The 18,628-nt window shown below is 36.6% G+C and overlaps 5 protein-coding genes across 6 annotated transcripts; 2 read left to right on the top strand and 3 right to left on the bottom strand.

Annotated features, from left to right (window-relative positions):
- The first annotated feature begins 472 nt into the window (after positions 1-472).
- Positions 473-1,617, top strand: LOC125579218. 2 transcript variants are annotated; one of them, XM_048743045.1, is made up of 3 exons: positions 473-635; positions 1,061-1,163; positions 1,266-1,617. In XM_048743045.1, exons 2-3 carry the CDS (start codon positions 1,081-1,083, stop codon positions 1,390-1,392), a joined length of 210 nt encoding a protein of 69 aa, XP_048599002.1. In that variant the 5' UTR covers positions 473-635; positions 1,061-1,080; the 3' UTR covers positions 1,393-1,617. The 2 variants fall into 2 exon arrangements, with proteins under 2 accessions (XP_048599002.1, XP_048599003.1); XM_048743046.1 differs by having other exon boundaries at positions 499-635; positions 1,067-1,163.
- Positions 1,618-1,627: 10 nt separating this feature from the next.
- Positions 1,628-2,255, bottom strand: LOC106371632 (histone H2B.10). Its single transcript, XM_013811711.3, has one exon. It carries the CDS (start codon positions 2,190-2,192, stop codon positions 1,767-1,769), a length of 426 nt encoding a protein of 141 aa, XP_013667165.1. The 5' UTR covers positions 2,193-2,255; the 3' UTR covers positions 1,628-1,766.
- Positions 2,256-2,977: 722 nt separating this feature from the next.
- LOC106370406 (protein SENSITIVE TO PROTON RHIZOTOXICITY 2-like) lies at positions 2,978-5,927 on the bottom strand. The gene has a single exon (XM_013810416.3). The coding sequence runs from the start codon at positions 4,398-4,400 to the stop codon at positions 3,243-3,245; it is 1,158 nt and encodes a 385-aa protein (XP_013665870.2). The 5' UTR covers positions 4,401-5,927; the 3' UTR covers positions 2,978-3,242.
- A 179-nt stretch (positions 5,928-6,106) lies between these two features.
- LOC106370405 (protein SENSITIVE TO PROTON RHIZOTOXICITY 2) lies at positions 6,107-12,085 on the bottom strand. The gene has a single exon (XM_048743044.1). It carries the CDS (start codon positions 10,821-10,823, stop codon positions 9,693-9,695), a length of 1,131 nt encoding a protein of 376 aa, XP_048599001.1. The 5' UTR covers positions 10,824-12,085; the 3' UTR covers positions 6,107-9,692.
- Positions 12,086-15,743: 3,658 nt separating this feature from the next.
- Positions 15,744-17,057, top strand: LOC106369734. Its single transcript, XM_013809851.2, has one exon. The coding sequence runs from the start codon at positions 15,744-15,746 to the stop codon at positions 17,055-17,057; it is 1,314 nt and encodes a 437-aa protein (XP_013665305.2).
- The last annotated feature ends 1,571 nt before the right edge of the window (positions 17,058-18,628 follow it).

Here is an 18,628-nt window from a genome sequence, read left to right as displayed (position 1 = left end):
ACAATAGGAATTTTAAGAACAAAATCTTTTATATGATTTTGGTTGGGGTAAATGAGCTTTAAATTGTATCACTTCATTCAAATAAAAGGTTATAGTGTAACATAAAAATAAAAGATTTATCAAAAAAAAAAAAACATAAAAATAAAAGCATACCTTTGTTTTCCTTTGTGGCTAAGTTATGAAGGTGTGGTGTCACATTCCATAAGAATGCCTTTTATATTACTTCAAAGCCCATAAATTCATAAAGAACTCTCTTTATGTTAAAACCATAAATTTATGTTCGTTCACTTTTGGCTAGTCATCATTAACCCATAAACCTACTCGTAATCAATAATCATTTTCCTTTGAAGTTTTAACAGATTTTTACTTTTTAAACTAATGAAAATTTTGACAACCCGTCTGTTTTCTTCTTGCCGACAAGTCTCTCTTCTCGGATAATGAACGTGGCCCAATAACAAAAAGAATTAGAAATCAAGTTTAAGCAGTAGGCCCAATAAAGCTTATCTCTAGCCCAATATCAATTTCCCAAAGAGCAAATCGCCGGTTTCATAGACCTCCGCGACTCGGGTGTATCAATCCCCAATCCTGAATACCCAAATGCTTAACTGAGTCAACTCGACCGCCTCACATCCCAAGTGAGATCTTCTTCTCCGTATCTGCTCGTGATTTTGATCTTTTGCAATATGTTCTAATTCAGTTTATTGTTTTGTCCGAATTGAAAATCATTTGTTAGATTCGGAAATTAGATATATGCCTTTCAGTTTTGATTTATGAGCATCGCAACTGAACAATTTGAGTTCAAATTGGGTTGATATCATTGTTGAATATCAGATGCTTGTATGTGTTGAGGAAACTTGAATCTCGATTTGATCTTCAGATAGATTTTGAACATCCCGTATGTGTAGAACAGATAATGTCTTAAATTTTAGCAACTGAGGATGATTGATCGTGTTTTTGAACTAGTTGTTGCGGAACTTGTCTAGATATAATGTTTTAGCTTTGGTCTTAATCCTTGTTTTGTTGTCTTTACTCTTTATGTTTCTTATTGTCAACATAAAAACGAAAGACGCTAGTTTTGGAATGGCACCATCACGTAACGTCATTGTAGCCACGGGTCTGGTTGTTTTCGCATCTGCAGGCTTAGCTTTCCCCTTTTACATGGCGTAAGAAAATCTCTTCTCTACTCTCTAATGTTCTGTTCGATTCTTTTCTCATCTTTGTTGGTCTCTGACATTTACTTCTTCTTTTATTCCTTGGTGGCTCAGATCGTCAAAGAAACCAGTGATTGATCCAACAAAACCGCTACCTCCTCAAGCAACTTTTAGAGGACCTTACATCAACACTGGTTCTCGCGATGTTGGTCCTGACCATCGAACCTACCCAAAGAAATAATCCTCATCGAGTCAAGACACACAAACTGTAATCATGAGTTTTCATTGGGTCCCTTAAACACAAGAAGTCCAGTCTAGCCATTGAGATGGTTTTGATTAATAGCTCGAGGATTTGAATATAGTATAATGTCACCATAAACCATTTTCATCATTGCGATTTTGAGTTTGCTTGAATACGTTATTTTGTATTATGTTATTGAAGTTCGAACAAGCCACCTTTTATCTATTACGAAGCATTTTTCAGGCAATAGAACTTCATATATTTCTTCCAATACAAGAATAACTAATTTTCCAAAGTACAAAGACTAATGAAATAACCAAAAGCTTAAAAACAACAGACTACTAGTTAAAACCATTACAAATCTCTCTCGAGATCTAAGAACTCGTGAACTTGGTCACCGCCTTGGTACCCTCAGAGACAGCATGCTTCGCCAACTCTCCAGGCAACACGAGCCTCACCGCCGTCTGAATCTCCCTCGAAGTGATCGTGGGCTTCTTGTTGTACCTCGCAAGCTTGGAAGACTCGCCGGCGAGCTTCTCGAAGATGTCGTTGATGAAGCTGTTCATGATCCCCATGGCTTTGCTCGAGATCCCGATGTCCGGGTGAACCTGCTTCAGCACCTTGAAGATGTAGATCTTGTAGGTCTCCACGCTCTTCTTGGTCCGCTTCTTCTTCTTGTCTCCGGCCACGGCGGGGTCCTTCGGTAGCTTCTTCCCGGCTTTTGGCTTCTTCTCTGCTGCCGCCGCGGTGGTGGTTTCCGCCGGCTTCTTCTCTGCTGGTTTCTTGTCAGCCTTTGCCATTGCGACGTTTATTGTTTTAAGGCAGTGAGATTTTTGCTGTGATGATTTGTTGAATGATTCAGGGATCCTCTTTATTTATATAGGAATGGTAAAAGAGATCTTATTGGTTAGGATTCTAAAACGCGGATCTGTGACGTGGCGGTAGTTTAGCTGTTCGATGTGGAAGGCGTTATGATGGATGGATCAGATCTTTTTGCAGTAAAGCCATGGGGATCCAAAAATCGAAATTCAAAATATTTCGTTTCCCCTTTTTGTTTCCCCGCCAACATAACCCATTTCCGCCGCAGAGATTTGGCGTGGATGGCTGACGTGGCTATGCTCGATCAATCCAACAATGTACGGCTACGATTACATGGATTTATTGCGATGCAAGTTTGAGGCCTTTTGACTTTTAAAAACATGGTGTTGCAAGAATTTTGGTTTTACATCATTCTTTTATCTAAATTTCTTATTATCATTAGTCAATTATAGTTTTTTCATCATCATTTAATCATTGGTATTCATGTGTATCAGACGACTTGCCTGTTAAACAACACCACCACTTTCAGTGCTATACCACGTATCAAAAAAAAAAAATAATAATAATATATATATCTTTATATATAAAGTATGGTTTAGGAGATATTCGTTGTTTCAAAATATAAATGTTTTCGTAAATTTAAATAACTTAACTTTATGCAGTTATCTTTTTTACTATTTATATTTATAATCAAACAAATTAATTTTAAATTATAATTTAATTATACTCTTTAGAAAATGTAAATTTCTTATTATATATGATATGCACAATATATCATATATTATGAAACAGAACAAGTATATAATTTAATGGAATGAGATAAAATCAGAGAATGTATAGATCAACAAAAATTCTCACCCATGAACTTAATTAGAAGAATCAGGGATAATTAAAAGCTAATTCAACATTGCATTCACCCATCACAACAAAAATCTTTTGTAACATCTTATCTATTAAAATAGAAGTCATCATGTTAATACACAAGTTATTTGAGATACGTCTTATAACTTAACTTCGGCCGTGGTCATATTTTAGAGTGAGATCATCGGAGGCTGCGGCGGCGGCTCATGGGCCGGTGAGTGACCCGAGAACAAAGAAACATGGCTCGTAAGCTTGTCTTTCCTAGAAAACCTAGTTCCACATGAGCAAACCCACTTGATATCTCCACAATGCTTCTCGTGCGTCCTAAGATCAGACAGAACCGAGAAATGCTTCACGTTGCATCTTCTGCACATATATATTTTCGGACAATGACTTCTCTTGTAATGATTCTTGGCGCAAATCACAGATTTCAAAGGCTGAAACTTATCGTGCCTTTGGTTCCACCTACACCCATGTTGAGGGCACGAGTAGTAATGCCTCGTGAGTGACGAGTATTCGACATTCTTGTCACGGCTTGTTGGATTAATCAAGGCTTCACGTGTCTTGTACTCGTCTCCGTGTGCTCTCATATGCATCCTTAGATTGGCGTCTCTCTTAAACCCTTTCCCGCAGATTTGGCAGTAATGTGTGTATTTCGCTAGTAGATCCTCCACACTTAGCTCCACTATCTCATAGTTCCCGGTTCTTGATTTAAAATAATGGTGATCTGTTTTAGGGTTTGAGGTTTGGATGCTGTGCCAGTCAAGACTCTGGTCTATAAGCGAAACATGCTCTCTTTCCTGGACACCAAGAAGGTTCGATGACGATTCTTGGAGGAAATCATGATCCGGGTCGAAGTCTCGGACACCAAGAAGGTTGGTCGAAGACTCTTGGACGAAATCATGACCCGGGTCGAAGTCCTGGGAGAACTCCATGAACGTTCCATCTGTGGTTTGACTTGTATCGATGTTGCTGTTGTCGCCAGTTGAGATTTGGAGGCTTTGGCAAGTGAGCATCATTGAAGAAGCAGCCGTGATGATGTCTTGAACCAAACTTTCGACGTTAGCCGCGGCTAAAGACGAAGTTGACTCCCAGGATTGGTTATTGTTACTAGGGGAGATCATGAAAAAGTTGACCAGAGATTGGATCTCATGGACTTTGTCTTGTATGGTAGAGAGATTGAAAAGAAGAGAGAGTGAAATGTCGTCGCCCGATGATCTAGTCGCGGCCGCCATGGAGTTAGTGTAGATTGTGGAACTAGAGTTGGTCTCGGAGCAACAAGACATGGACCATTCTCCAGTATTCATCATAAGGCCTCTTTGATTCATCTTTGCATAAGAAGAATATAACTAACTTAAGTTTTTGTTCTTATTTATTCTTTTGATTTTGTTGGTGCTTTGTGATATCTTTGTATATATATATGGCAGCCGTTCTAGAGCTATAGAATGAAAAAGACAGCCTACCCTATAGGAGGGCATCTGTTGTATAAAATACTTGACATATATACATTCAAACACACAAACGAGTACGTGTCAGGCCTGCTTTTATTTGATCTATGGGGTATAAGTATAACAGTTGAAAACCTAATTCTGAGAGATTTATTTCACGAGACGGTATTTAATTTAAACGAACTAAAACACTAACAAAAATAGAAAAGAATGGCAATTAATATGCGACTAAGCCATGTAGGTCTATACAGTCTGTTGAACCTGACGATCTTTAACGCCTTGAATTTCATTAGTGATTTCAAGATCAGATAGACATACATTGATCAATGGAACATGTACAGTATAACAGAGGTCCAGTCATACTGCATTTTATTTAAATAGTGATACTTTAGGCGTTTAAATCTTGTCTATATATGATGATTTTCTGGTAAAATGTTTCAGATTGTCGTCTATAAGTTTTTGAACATACCAATTCACTAGTTAGGTTAAGACATAAGAATAGTTACAATTATGTTATGAGGACCGTAATTGTTGAACGAATACGGAATATGCGTCAGAAATATATGCTCGGTCAAGATTTTTTAAGATTTCATAGGCATACAATTACGAAACGTTGTAACCATTTTGTGTACTTTAAATACGATGTGAATCATTCGACAGTGCCGTGCGAAGGTTATTAGAGGCCTAGGGCAAAAATAATTTATTTTATATTAAATATGTATATTAATTTTTTTTAATACGAACCAAAAAAATAAATTATTTTTTTAATTTTATATTTTAAAATTATTTTTAAGAAAAATTAATCTTATAAAAATTAATGGCAAAAGTTATATTTTGGTTATAACTGAAAATTGTATATACAAACTCAAATTATATGTAGGAAAATGTTTTCGACATTCAAAATAAAACATATACAATGAAATTAATATTCACAACAACTAAGCAAAAATGGTCATATTATTGAAAAGTATTAAGAAATAATTATAGTTTTATCATATTATCATATATTGATTATATGATTTATGAATATAAAGGTCTCAAAATGTACTAATGTGATAGGGGACTTGGGGCCAATGCTCCAAAATTGATAAGGTGAGCACGGCTCTGATCAGCGAGTAAGGTCAAGGACTGAAGAGAAATACAAGATTTTCAATTGCGACAAAACAATTACATAATGATGAAGTCATGAATGATGCTTTTCCCCCTTGAAAACACAACGGTTATATATATATATATGAATTATTATCAAAAGTTGACAGATCTCGATGTGATTAACTAGGTAGTCAATTGGAGTAGAGAAAGCAAATAAGGACCATCCCCACTTAAGACCTTCCTCGCATAAACCTACGAATATTTTGTCAGCTATATATCTTAAAATAAACGAAGAATATGTCAATCCCTAATTAATTAAACTTAACCTAAGTCAAGCATTAGTGTTTCTCATGCCTCTTTCTTCACGTAGTAATTGAATAAACATTCTTAAACGGGTGAAGTTGGCATAAAACGAAGAAGCTTACATACCATCTTATGTCACATGTATAACCAATCATTTTAAAAAACTGCCTCTACATGCCTTCCTCTTACCTGCTTTTACATGCGCACATGTAAACAGTAAACGCGTGCTCATAGGATGGATCTTACAGGGAACACTAACAATGTGGAAATCGGCATGAGTTGCAATTTTGGTAAGATAATTAATCTTGGCCATGCGTATTCGTTCTATTTTGAAAGAAGTAACTTCTTGTATTAATGAACTACAAATATTTCAGGCCTTACGAAAATTTAAATGTTATATAACAAATAGATAGGATATCGTCTGAGCCTCACTACTCAAGACTCCGAAGCACATCCTGCACCAGCTTTGGCTAATGCATGCACCGGATATTGCACGATCAATATGGCATTCAGATACGGCTCCAAAGTTGAAACACTTTCTCTGGAGAGTAATGTCTCGCGCGCCGTGGCAGTGAAAGCAAATCTCAGACACCGAACTGATCAAGACCACCGACAGCCGACAGGATATGGATCAATTCAACTATAATGCAGCTTTTAAAGCTAGTTCAGGATTAAGTTGAATAATCCGTAATAGTCAAGGATAAATACTTCCTAGAATGTGGCACACAGTTGAGGAAACAGATAATTCTCTGCTCTCCTTTCGGCTATGCAAGCAAGCAACATGGGCTCTAGAATATATTAATGTTATCTTCCAAGGAGATAATCTGACGATCAATGGTGCACTCAACAATACAACAACTAATCATAGATTGCAACACTTCATCTCCGCAGCACGCGCGATGTTGGGAACAAATGTTTTCTTCATGTCGGTTCACTCATAAGAACGTTCTTCTAACGAATGTACTTGTTGGATCCGAGTTTGGTTAGGTCGAATGAAATGAAACTAAACTCGAGTTGTGGGTTCTTCAAAGACGTTTCATTGAACGATATGAGATAACGAAAGGATTACAAGGAGTTTTAAGGAAAAGAGACAAGGTCGGAGCTTCGTTGAAGGTATCGACGAGAATACAAAGAGGCTCGATCAGTTGCAAAACCCTAAACTTACCGTCAGTGTTTTAGTGTCTATTTCGGATCCCCTTCTCTTTCCCTTGTGTTATCCTTTTATAGCCGCGGTTCGTCTTTCCTTCGTTCGCCCTAAAGTTAGTTCGCCGTAGAAGCCTGGCCCAATTCCATATGAGGTGGGCTTTTGAGCCGAACAAAGGTTGATCGAGCTGTCGTTGAACAAATGACTCGGTAGACTAATGGGTCAAGCCGATCGATTGATTGTTCTAGCCGATCGATCAGACAGCAAGCCGGTCAATGACTGAGTCATTGAGGTTAACGGGCCAAATCCTGTTGTACGATGGGCCTTGTGAGGGAGTGTCAAATTCCTCTCCAACGGTACTGACCTGCTAGCCAAGCAAGCTTGTTGCTCTCCATTACAGTCGAGCTTATTGTATTGTTGCCCATTTCTGAGACATATTGTAATACATGACAATGATGTTACTCTACCCTTGGTTCACTTTTTTTTATCATATAAATTTTAAATATATAATTAATTAATAATAAACTAGAGTTTGACCTGAATAATTTTTTTTGTATAGGTTAAAATTTTGGTTTGTATAATAAATAATTTGTAACTAAATTTGGTCAACTGTTGTTTATGTTTATTGTTTTTCAAAAATTTAAGATACAATATTTATGTTTTATACGTTATGTATTTTTCATAAATAGTTATGTATTTTGTCATAACTAGTTAATGAATATCAAGCCATTTTTACAATATTTGATACAAATTGTTTTGATGTAATCAAATAGAAAAAAAAAATATTAAAAAGTTCTTTGACCAAAAAAATTATATTAAAAAGTTGAAGATTTGTTTTCAGAATTTTATATAAGCTTGCGTAGATTACTTTACAAATTATTTTGATAGTATTTCTAAATTATTAAATATAAGTTTAGATGGCAAAAATGTCAATATTATATATTTTGAATATTTAATACAAGTTGGATATTTTGGTTGTATCTGAAAATACATGAACCCAAAATTTACCGAACCTGACCGAAGTGAATAAGAAAAATACCAAAATAGGTAATAGAAACATAAACTAAAACTAGATCTTGACCGTACACCCACACATAATTATTTTATTTTTAATAAACAAATATTTATTTGTATAAGTACTAATACGTATAATTTATAATTCATCTGTATTCAAAAATTGTTTAATATGACATTCATAAACACAATCATTTATAGTTTATATTGAGTAATTTTACTTTGTCTTGTAAACAGTCAATGTATTACCCACATTTTTAGAATATGACCCATGCATTCACACAAATGTATTTTTCTGTTTTATGGATCAAAATTTTATGATAACGTATAATAAAATTGTTTTATATAAAATTCAAAATCTTGTGCTATATATTTTATACTCTTCAGCATTTATCAATTTACAGTGGGCTATTATTCATATAAAAATATACATAAAATAATATATTTATGTATTAGTCTATATTTTATTTATATATTATATAAATGATTCTTTTAAAATTTATGTATGTTTTATGGTTGTTTAATTTGATAAAAAGATTTAAAAAATGCTAAATGTTAGAATTAGGTAGTTTTTAGTGCATTAAAATCTAATTAGGAAGTTGTTTTAGTTTATGATCAATTTAAAAAATGATTTATTAAATTAGAAAAAGACAAAGCTTATATACATAAATATAAGTTCATAATTACTTAGTGGTATTCTAGTGTAAATAAGTTGAAAACTCGTCTTCACTCTGGACACTCGTCTTCAGTCGTATGTTGCTGGGGTCCTGCATGGCTTAAGACCCTGATTCTCAGGGAAGCTAGTGGCTTTGAATGCTACAGATGAAGCAATTAGAGGTTGTTAATCTCACTGGTCTTCCTTGCTTTTGAGTGCTGCAGGTCCTCTGTTTGGCCTTTATATGGGTTTTCAACCGGCATCTATTGATGTCGTCTTAGTTTTTCTCTTCCTGCTTGCTATTTCTCTGACCAGTTTGGTCGAATTATGTTGGCTTCGACCCCAAGTTAAGTTTTAATGACAAAAAAATAAGTTGAAAGCTAAGAGAAATTTTTATTTTGTACTTTTCTTTTAATAATATAGATAGATAGATAGATTCCTGAAAGTCCAAAATACTCAGTTTATATCCGAACTTGTATCCAAAGGCCATGTCCTAGTCATTGTACCATCAAACGTCTAAAACGGTATTTGATTAAACACTGACCCAAGCATAATTAGTATGACATATTTTTGTTGTGGTGCAAACGTATTTGAGTAATAATTTTGTTTGAATACAAAACTGTTTTGGGTTTTAATTTTATATAGTGATCGGTACAGTTGTATGAACTCTCGGTTTACATGCATTATAACCAATCGTATATGACACCTAAATTATGCCCATGAATGTGACAGTTATTTAAAAAACTAAAACATCATTAATGAATACTATAAAAATAAAACTAAATTTAGTGGAATTTTGTGTAAATCATACATGAAACAAATTTTAATTTATATGTATTTCTCTTTTAAAATAATAGATATAATCATGAGATAGTTGTTACAACAAAAAAAAATCATGAGATATTCAAGAGGGTACTAAACAATAATGCTGCTTTTAGAACTCAATTCCGGCCGTGGTATTACTTTAGGGGGTGATCATCGGAGGTTGCTGCTGCGACGGCTCATGGGCCGGTGAGTGGCCCGAGAACAAAGAAACATGGCTCATAAGCTTGTCTTTCCTAGAGAACCTAGTTCCACAAGAGCAAACCCACTTGATATCCCCACAATGCTTCTCGTGCGTCCTTAGATCAGACAGAACCGAGAAATGCTTCACGTTGCATCGTGTGCACATATATATTTTAGGACAGTGACTTCTCTTGTAATGATTTTTGGCGCAAATCACAGATTTCAACGGCTGAAACTTCTCGTGCCTTTGGTTCCATCTACACCCTTGATGAGGGCACGAGTAGTAATACCTCATTGACGAGTACTCGACGTTCTTGTCACGGCTTGTTGGGCTGATCAAGGCTTCACGTGTCTTGTACTCATCTCCGTGCGCTCTCATATGCATCCTTAGATTGGCGTCTCTTTTAAACCCTTTCCCGCAGATTTGGCAGTAATGTGTGTATTTCGCTAGTAGATCCTCCACGCTTAGCTCCACTATCTCGTAGTTCCCTAATCTTGATTTAGAACGATGAATATCTTTTTTAGGGTTTGTGGTTTCGGTGCCGTACCAGTCAAGATTCTGCGTAGTCTGGTCGAGAAACGAAACATGCCTTCTTTCTTGGACATCAAGAATGTTAATTGACGACTCTCCCATGAAATCACGATCCGGGTCGAAGTCTTGCGAGAACTCCATAACCATTGCATCTGCGGTTTGATTGGTATCAATATTACTGTTGCTGTTAGTTGAGCTTTGGAGTTGTTGGCAAGTAAGCATCATTGAAGAAGCAGCCGTGATGATGTCTTGAACCAAACTTTCGACGTTAGCCGCAGCTAAAGACGACGTTGACTCGGAGGATTGGTTATTGTTATTAGGGGAGATCATGAAAAAGTTGACCAGTGATTGGATCTCATGGACTTTGTCTTGTATGGTAGATAGATTCAGAAGAAGAGAGAGTTGAATGCCGTTGTCTTCTCCCGATGATCTCGTCGCGGCCATCATGGGATTCATGTAGATTGTGGAACTAGAGTTCGTCTCGGAGAAGCAAGACATTGAGCCTTCTACTTGACTCATAATATACCGTCCTTGATTCATATGCTCTTCTTGATTCATCTAATGTATAAGAAGAAAATAATTAACTTGAGTTTTTGTTTTGTTCTGTCTTTCGAGTTTGTTGGCTCTTTAAACTCTTTGTGGTGCCTTTCTTTTATATATGCTCAGCCGTTCTAGAGAAATGGATTAAAGAATACACCCTACCTTGTAAAATACTTGTTAATTGTGGCATATATACATTCAGACACAAAAGATTACGCAAGATTAAAAAAAAAAAAAACAGCCACTATTATACTACTATGTATACCAGTTGCAAAAACAAATTCTGACACATGAACCATTGAATTGGCCGTTAGACTGTCTTTATTCTAAGAGAACTAAAACACTATAACAAAATACAAACGAGAAATCGGCAATTAATATGCGACGGTGTGAGGTCTAGACAATCTATTGAACCCTAGAGCGTTGCATTTCATCAGTGATTTCAGAATCAAATAGACATACAATGATCGATAGAAGCATGCATAAGATAATACTGGCATATTGGCTATGATCAAGTCATAGTACATTTTGTTTCAATTAATCGGATTTAATTTAAGCGTTTAATTCTGGTATATTGGCTATTTTCGAAGAAAAAAAATGTTTCAGATTGTCGTCTAGTGCTTGTAGATGTCACAATCCACTAATTAAAGAGTTAAGGATATTTACAGTTATGTTGTGTATAATTTTTTGAGAGTATTATTGACATAATACAATTACACAACGTGTTAGATGGAAGTCATGCATGATCTGTTTTTTACCCTTCAAAATGCAATTATCATTGTTTACATTAGGTTAACAATGGGATTGATAAGGATGTGTGATGTGATTAACTAGGAAGTCAACTAGCGTATAGAAAGCGAATAAGTGATATCCCACTTAAACCGTCCTCACATAAACCTACAATATTTTTCGGACATTGGCTTAAAAAAACGAAGAATGCCAATCCTAGTTTTATTATAAAAAAAAAACTAATCTAAGTCAAGTTTCAGTGTTTGTCATGCATTAATCTTCGGGTATTATTTGATATACATTCATATAACGGGTGATGTCGACATAGCGGTCAAGGCGTGAAGCTTACATGCTCTATCTTATGTTGTATAATGTGTAACCAATCCATTTGCTTCTACATGCATTCCTCTAACATGCGAGTTGCAATTTTGATAAAATAATATCCATCCAGCTCAAGCGTATTCATTTTATATTTCGAAAATAACAACGTTAACAGAAAGTGGATGGATGATTAATGGTGTTTTTGGGTTAGATTTAGTAAATTATTCATGAAGAACGTCGCGTAAATTATCGCTATTGTATTTTAAAAAAAAATATGACTGCTAAGTGCAAAGTCATTACAACTATACTGTTTTGGTTATCAATCATGCCTATTTAACGGATGTAATTACTCTTCTTAATTGTTTCGTCTACGCTAGAAAACTGCAGTGACGCAAAAATACGTGGCACAACTTATAAATTTAGAGCTGATCTAGTCAGATTAGCCCATCACTAGGGGTGTAATGATGTTGATCATACTCCAATCGTCATGAACCATTCTTAGTTTTAATTTTTGTTGTTATGATTTATGAATTTGGAGTTTTTGAACGGTCGAAATGCCCTTACAACTTTAGTTTATTTAATAGTTTCTTTAGCCTACATAAAAAACACTAAACTAGTTTAGTAATCAACGTGTTATAAAAGCCTGACGGACGAGATTTGTCTCTCTATTTGAGATCATGTGAAAATATAGAAGAACAATTTGTTGCCCCAAAAAGAAAAAGACGCTATGCTTCTTCTAGGATCGAACACGCACTACAACAAAAGCATAGCAAATTCTAATCAAATTTCTGACCAGGTCAAAAATATTTCTGACCATAAATGACCATTTAATGTAATGAAAATAAAAATAAGTGGACAAAAGGTGGTCGGAAATCACGGACAAACAAAACTGATTAAAAGGTACTCAGTAATTCGTGACCAATTTTTAATCACTTTAAAATCGTCAGAACAGTGGTCAGAAACTGGTCAAAATATCTGATTTTCTTTCGGTTGAAAACTAGCCGTATGTAATCTGTATAATTCATTTGATTCATTTGTAAAAACACATTCAAAAGTCAAGAAAACATCACACTAGAAATGTCTTCACATATTTTTATTTTCGTAAATGGATGTACAATCAATGGGATTCAAATGGACAAATTTCAAAAAAAATTACATAAAGGCTTAAAGAATATGCTATTTGCCGAAAATTAAGATATTACTTTAAGAGAAGATAAGATGTTTTGTTCTTGTATTGTTGCAATAATAGTAGAATCATCCCTATATAAAGGGTATGTAGTCACTTGTATAATATACATGAATTCACGCCTAATTATAAAATCTGGTATTTTCATGAGAAAGTTGATATAAGTAGTACTAGTGAATATATGTTGGTTAGTTTAGAGGAACCTAGAATGATAGTACAATCTAGTGATATAGTGCAAATGGTAAATGATGTGTTTCTTGAAATTGAAGACATAAATAAAGTTGAGGAACCAGATTTAGAAACGAGAAGATTTTTTGATATGTTGGATGTATACGAGAGTTCAGAAAAGATCATTCTCCTTAATCGATTACAACTAGGATGACAACTATAAAATCAAATTTTAAGTGGGCAGAAGATTGTGTGGATGTAATTGCTGATTTGTGAAAGATTATCTGTCCAAAGATAATATGTGTCCAACTTCTTACTACGAAGTAGATAAACTTATTTTCAGTTTAGGTTTGCCATTTCAGATGATTGACGTACATATGCATTACTTGGCATGTCAATTTTGTGGCAAATTAACCATGGTTTAAGATTGGAAGAATTCGGCTTCCATATAAATGTAACGACCCGGTTTTAACAAACCATAATTAAAATTTGGTTTGATTATTTATTTAAACTAAACCAATCTGAAAAATAATTTCTCTTTAATGGTTTAGTAAACCAGACATGCTTATATATTAATTATAAGTATTTCTTTATTCTTAAAACCTAAAACGTGAACTGTACCGCAGCCATCTTTCATCACCATCATCTTCTTCATTAGCCACCTCAAGCCATCTCCACGTTTCTTCCTCCATTAGTTGGCTCAACGACCATCATTGACCGTCATCTTCTGGGAGTAAGTAGCCAACTCCTTTCTCTACGTGTTACAGAAAGCGGATCTCCAATCGGATTTGTATTCTAAAAGTTATGTGTGTTTTACCAAGGGATATTTCTGCATAACACATCTGAGACCAGTATTGAAGAAAAGCAGGAACGGATTATCAAATCATAGAATTTTGACGTCAAATTTTCATGGTAAATTCTAAGCTCACAGATCTACCTATAGCAGAAAGCGGATCATCATTTGGAATTTCGGTTTAAATGTTATGGTTGTTTATTTGGGACTGATGTCTGCAGAGCGAGTCCACGAACAGCCAACTTCATAAGCGTTTTCCTGTTTATTCCGACTGACTTAGAAAACGAGCGAGATACTGTTGGAAAGGTCTCGTTGTCAGCTTTCCAGATCATTGGCAAACCGAGGTACAGTTAGGAAGTTATGCCCATTTTAATTTCGTGTATCAACTCAGTTCAAATCCGAAAATCATAAACCTAGTCTTCTAATTTGGAAACCCTAAATCTATTTTTATAGGAAAGTTTCTTATGGACCTAAGCCATTAATTCTCGTGTTGCAGTTGACTGTATCCTCCGTTGTCCATTTCATCCAGTGGCTAAGGTGAGGGTTATTCCGTTTAATCCCGTGCTAGTTTAGTACTACCATTATGGAAAGTTTAGTTTCGAAACATGTTCCGTCTCTGTGAATCGAGTCTAACTGGAGTCTTGCTTGTTTTTATTTTATTCTTTGTCTAAACCGGAGATAGGAAATTAGATGATTCAACTGTTGATTGATTTGTTTGATGTTAAGACAGTTATATATAAGTATACATATAGTATGGATTGGTTAGCCGGATACAGGGAAGTACTTCTGTATTGGCCTGTTTGTGTGGAGATTACGGGGCGTACAGGGAAGCACTTCTGTACCACGTATGAGCTGCGGGAGTACAGGGAAGCACTTCTGTACTACGTGCTAATTGTTTGAGTTGAGATTGCGGGGCGTACAGGGAAGCACTTCTGTACCACGTATGAGCTGCGGGAGTATAGGGAAGCACTTCTATACTACGTAGCATTGTGTATGAGGAGAATGTGGGAGTATAGGGAAGTACTTCTGTACTACACATACTTTTGGTATACATGAATATTTATATATTTATATCCGTACAAGGAGAATGCAGGGTGCAAAGAATAGCTATGTACTATAAACGCATTGGTTGTTATGTGTGGCACAATAGGTGTCGTGTTTGTTCATGCTAGAGCTACGCCTACATAGTCGTAGTGCTATGTACTGAGTCAGTGGTTTGCGGTTTAACATCCCATACCTCACTGAGTAACTCCCCTGTTGCTCACCCCTCTTTTCTCCCCCTTTCAGGTGAGACTGTCGAGCATGAGTGATTGCTATCGGATTGGTGCTTTTGGGCGTTTACTTCTTTTCATTTCAGACTTGCGGGTTTTATGGTTTTATCGTATTTTCTAGATTTATTCCATTATTTGGATTTATGACTATTTGTCGGATTTATGATATTTGCAGACGATTTATGAGGATTAATAAATATAGATTTCACGATTATTATTTATTATTTTATTTTGGAAAGTTTGGGTATTACAATTTGGTATCAGAGCGGGATTCTGTCCCGGCTCCGACCCGGGATGGCGATTTGTGGGATTTTGTTTTAATCGGTTTTTGGACGATTTTGAAATATTTATGGGGTTGGCAATTTTACAAGAAAAATAAAAATATAGCACCTTTCTGTTTGGTTATTTTTCAGTAATCGATAGTGTTCCGATTTAACATAAATTAATAGTGTCGTCCATTCTCTATTCAGATGCCGCCAAAAAGAGGAGGTAAGCGTACTCGCACCGTTAGGGTCAGAGCTGATGCTCGTGAAGTTGTGGATGAGCAGGGTGCTGCAGGGGGTGTTCAGGCAGAGGGTGTGCAGCATGCATCCCCACAGTTCGACCAGGCTGCGCTCATGCAGATGGTTCAGCAGGCAGCTACCCAGGCTGCTCAGACTGCTATTCAACAGGTTACCCAGGAAGCTGCTCGTGTAGCTGCACAAGAAGCTACTCGTGTAGCAGCACAGGAAGTTGCCCGTCAGTTGGCTGCTGGTCAACAGATTCCACCGCAGGAGATTCCACCGCAGCAGATCCCACCACAACAGGATCCACCGCCGCAGATGCATATTCCTCAGGTTCCTGTGCAGGGGGTTCCAGGACAGCAGCTCCCTCAGGGTTTACAGCAACCTTTACCGGTTTACCGTGCTTATGATGAGAGGTTTTACAGACTCACGAGTCAGATGCGAAACATGGATATGGAGCATTTTGGGGGAACAGTGGATGCTACAGTTGCACATGATTGGAAGCTTAGTCTGCAACGGAAATTGGAGATTATTGAGTGTCCACCAGAGGCTTCGCTTAGGTTGGCTATGCAGTATCTACGTGGAGATGCACTTGTGTGGTGGGAGGGAGTGCGATTGGGCCACCCTGGGCCTGACAGGCTTACCTTTGCAGATTTTATCCGGGAGTTTGATAGGAAGTATTTTCCAAAAGAAGCTATGGATAAGAAGAAGAGTGACTTCGAGCATGTGAGCCAGGGTGACATGACAATCAGGGAGTATGAGCTTGAGTTCAACCGACTTCGCAGGTTTGCAGGAGGTGGTATTACTGAAGAAGACCTGATTAGAAAGTTTTTGAGTGGGATGCGAGTCGAAATTCGGAACAGATGTCGTGTCGTCACTTACTACAGATTGGGGGATTTGGTGGAGAAAGCTGCTGAGCAGGAAGCAGGTTTGGCAGAGGAGCAGAAACTCTTTAAATCAACTCAGCCTAAAGTTGGGAAGACTTTAGAGTCACAAAAGAGAACACTGGACGAGTTAGAACCACCTAGCTGCACCAGTTGCAAGCGCAATCATTATGGAGAGTGCATTAGGTGTCATTCATGTGGACGGACAGGCCACATGGCGAGAAACTGCCGGTTTAAACCATTGAATGCAGATTCAGTTAGACAGATTGTTGAACCTAGAGCGGCTACTATGGATTGCTTTAACTGTGGCCAGCCAGGTCATATTTTCAGGGATTGTCCGAGGAGGGAACATGCAGAGGATTCACCCCCGCCTAAGCGCCAAGCCATCGATCCATGACTTTTTGCTACACGAGATTAAGAGGAGGTTGAGCCGGGATCCACTATGTACCTTTTGTTATTTTTAATTCTTGTGGTTTAATACGTTGTTTTTCTATAACAAATCTTTCTTAATTACTAAATTCGTATTAATCGGTTTTGGTTCATGACAACTTTCGTCCTAGTTGGTACTAAGATTATTTATTGCTTTGTGAGTTTGAGTTTGGTCAAGTGGTAGTTATCCTAAGGTTTTTATGAGCCAACGGTTAATCATATTCTTACCGTCAACACAGAGAAGCGAAGTCAAGATCTGAATTCGGGACGAATTCTATTTAAGTAGGGAAGAATTGTAACGACCCGGTTTTAACAAACCATAATTAAAATTTGGTTTGATTATTTATTTAAACTAAACCAATCTGAAAAATAATTTCTCTTTAATGGTTTAGTAAACCAGACATGCTTATATATTAATTATAAGTATTTCTTTATTCTTAAAACCTAAAACGTGAACTGTACCGCAGCCATCTTTCATCACCATCATCTTCTTCATTAGCCACCTCAAGCCATCTCCACGTTTCTTCCTCCATTAGTTGGCTCAACGACCATCATTGACCGTCATCTTCTGGGAGTAAGTAGCCAACTCCTTTCTCTACGTGTTACAGAAAGCGGATCTCCAATCGGATTTGTATTCTAAAAGTTATGTGTGTTTTACCAAGGGATATTTCTGCATAACACATCTGAGACCAGTATTGAAGAAAAGCAGGAACGGATTATCAAATCATAGAATTTTGACGTCAAATTTTCATGGTAAATTCTAAGCTCACAGATCTACCTATAGCAGAAAGCGGATCATCATTTGGAATTTCGGTTTAAATGTTATGGTTGTTTATTTGGGACTGATGTCTGCAGAGCGAGTCCACGAACAGCCAACTTCATAAGCGTTTTCCTGTTTATTCCGACTGACTTAGAAAACGAGCGAGATACTGTTGGAAAGGTCTCGTTGTCAGCTTTCCAGATCATTGGCAAACCGAGGTACAGTTAGGAAGTTATGCCCATTTTAATTTCGTGTATCAACTCAGTTCAAATCCGAAAATCATAAACCTAGTCTTCTAATTTGGAAACCCTAAATCTATTTTTATAGGAAAGTTTCTTATGGACCTAAGCCATTAATTCTCGTGTTGCAGTTGACTGTATCCTCCGTTGTCCATTTCATCCAGTGGCTAAGGTGAGGGTTATTCCGTTTAATCCCGTGCTAGTTTAGTACTACCATTATGGAAAGTTTAGTTTCGAAACATGTTCCGTCTCTGTGAATCGAGTCTAACTGGAGTCTTGCTTGTTTTTATTTTATTCTTTGTCTAAACCGGAGATAGGAAATTAGATGATTCAACTGTTGATTGATTTGTTTGATGTTAAGACAGTTATATATAAGTATACATATAGTATGGATTGGTTAGCCGGATACAGGGAAGTACTTCTGTATTGGCCTGTTTGTGTGGAGATTACGGGGCGTACAGGGAAGCACTTCTGTACCACGTATGAGCTGCGGGAGTACAGGGAAGCACTTCTGTACTACGTGCTAATTGTTTGAGTTGA

Source organism: Brassica napus, chromosome A10, assembly GCF_020379485.1.
Source record: "Brassica napus cultivar Da-Ae chromosome A10, Da-Ae, whole genome shotgun sequence".
In the NCBI taxonomy this organism is placed as follows: Eukaryota; Viridiplantae; Streptophyta; class Magnoliopsida; order Brassicales; family Brassicaceae; genus Brassica; species Brassica napus.
This window is presented reverse-complemented; position numbering and strand designations above follow the sequence as displayed.

Coding starts and splice junctions, on each gene's coding strand:
- LOC125579218 (XM_048743045.1), top strand. CDS start 1,081: ATGGCACCATCACGTAACGTCATTGTAGCCACGGGTCTGGTTGTTTTC. Junction 1,164..1,265: donor GCTTTCCCCTTTTACATGGC/GTAAGAAAATCT, acceptor TTGGTGGCTCAG/ATCGTCAAAGAAACCAGTGA.
- LOC106371632 (XM_013811711.3), bottom strand. CDS start 2,192: ATGGCAAAGGCTGACAAGAAACCAGCAGAGAAGAAGCCGGCGGAAACC.
- LOC106370406 (XM_013810416.3), bottom strand. CDS start 4,400: ATGAATCAAAGAGGCCTTATGATGAATACTGGAGAATGGTCCATGTCT.
- LOC106370405 (XM_048743044.1), bottom strand. CDS start 10,823: ATGAATCAAGAAGAGCATATGAATCAAGGACGGTATATTATGAGTCAA.
- LOC106369734 (XM_013809851.2), top strand. CDS start 15,744: ATGCCGCCAAAAAGAGGAGGTAAGCGTACTCGCACCGTTAGGGTCAGA.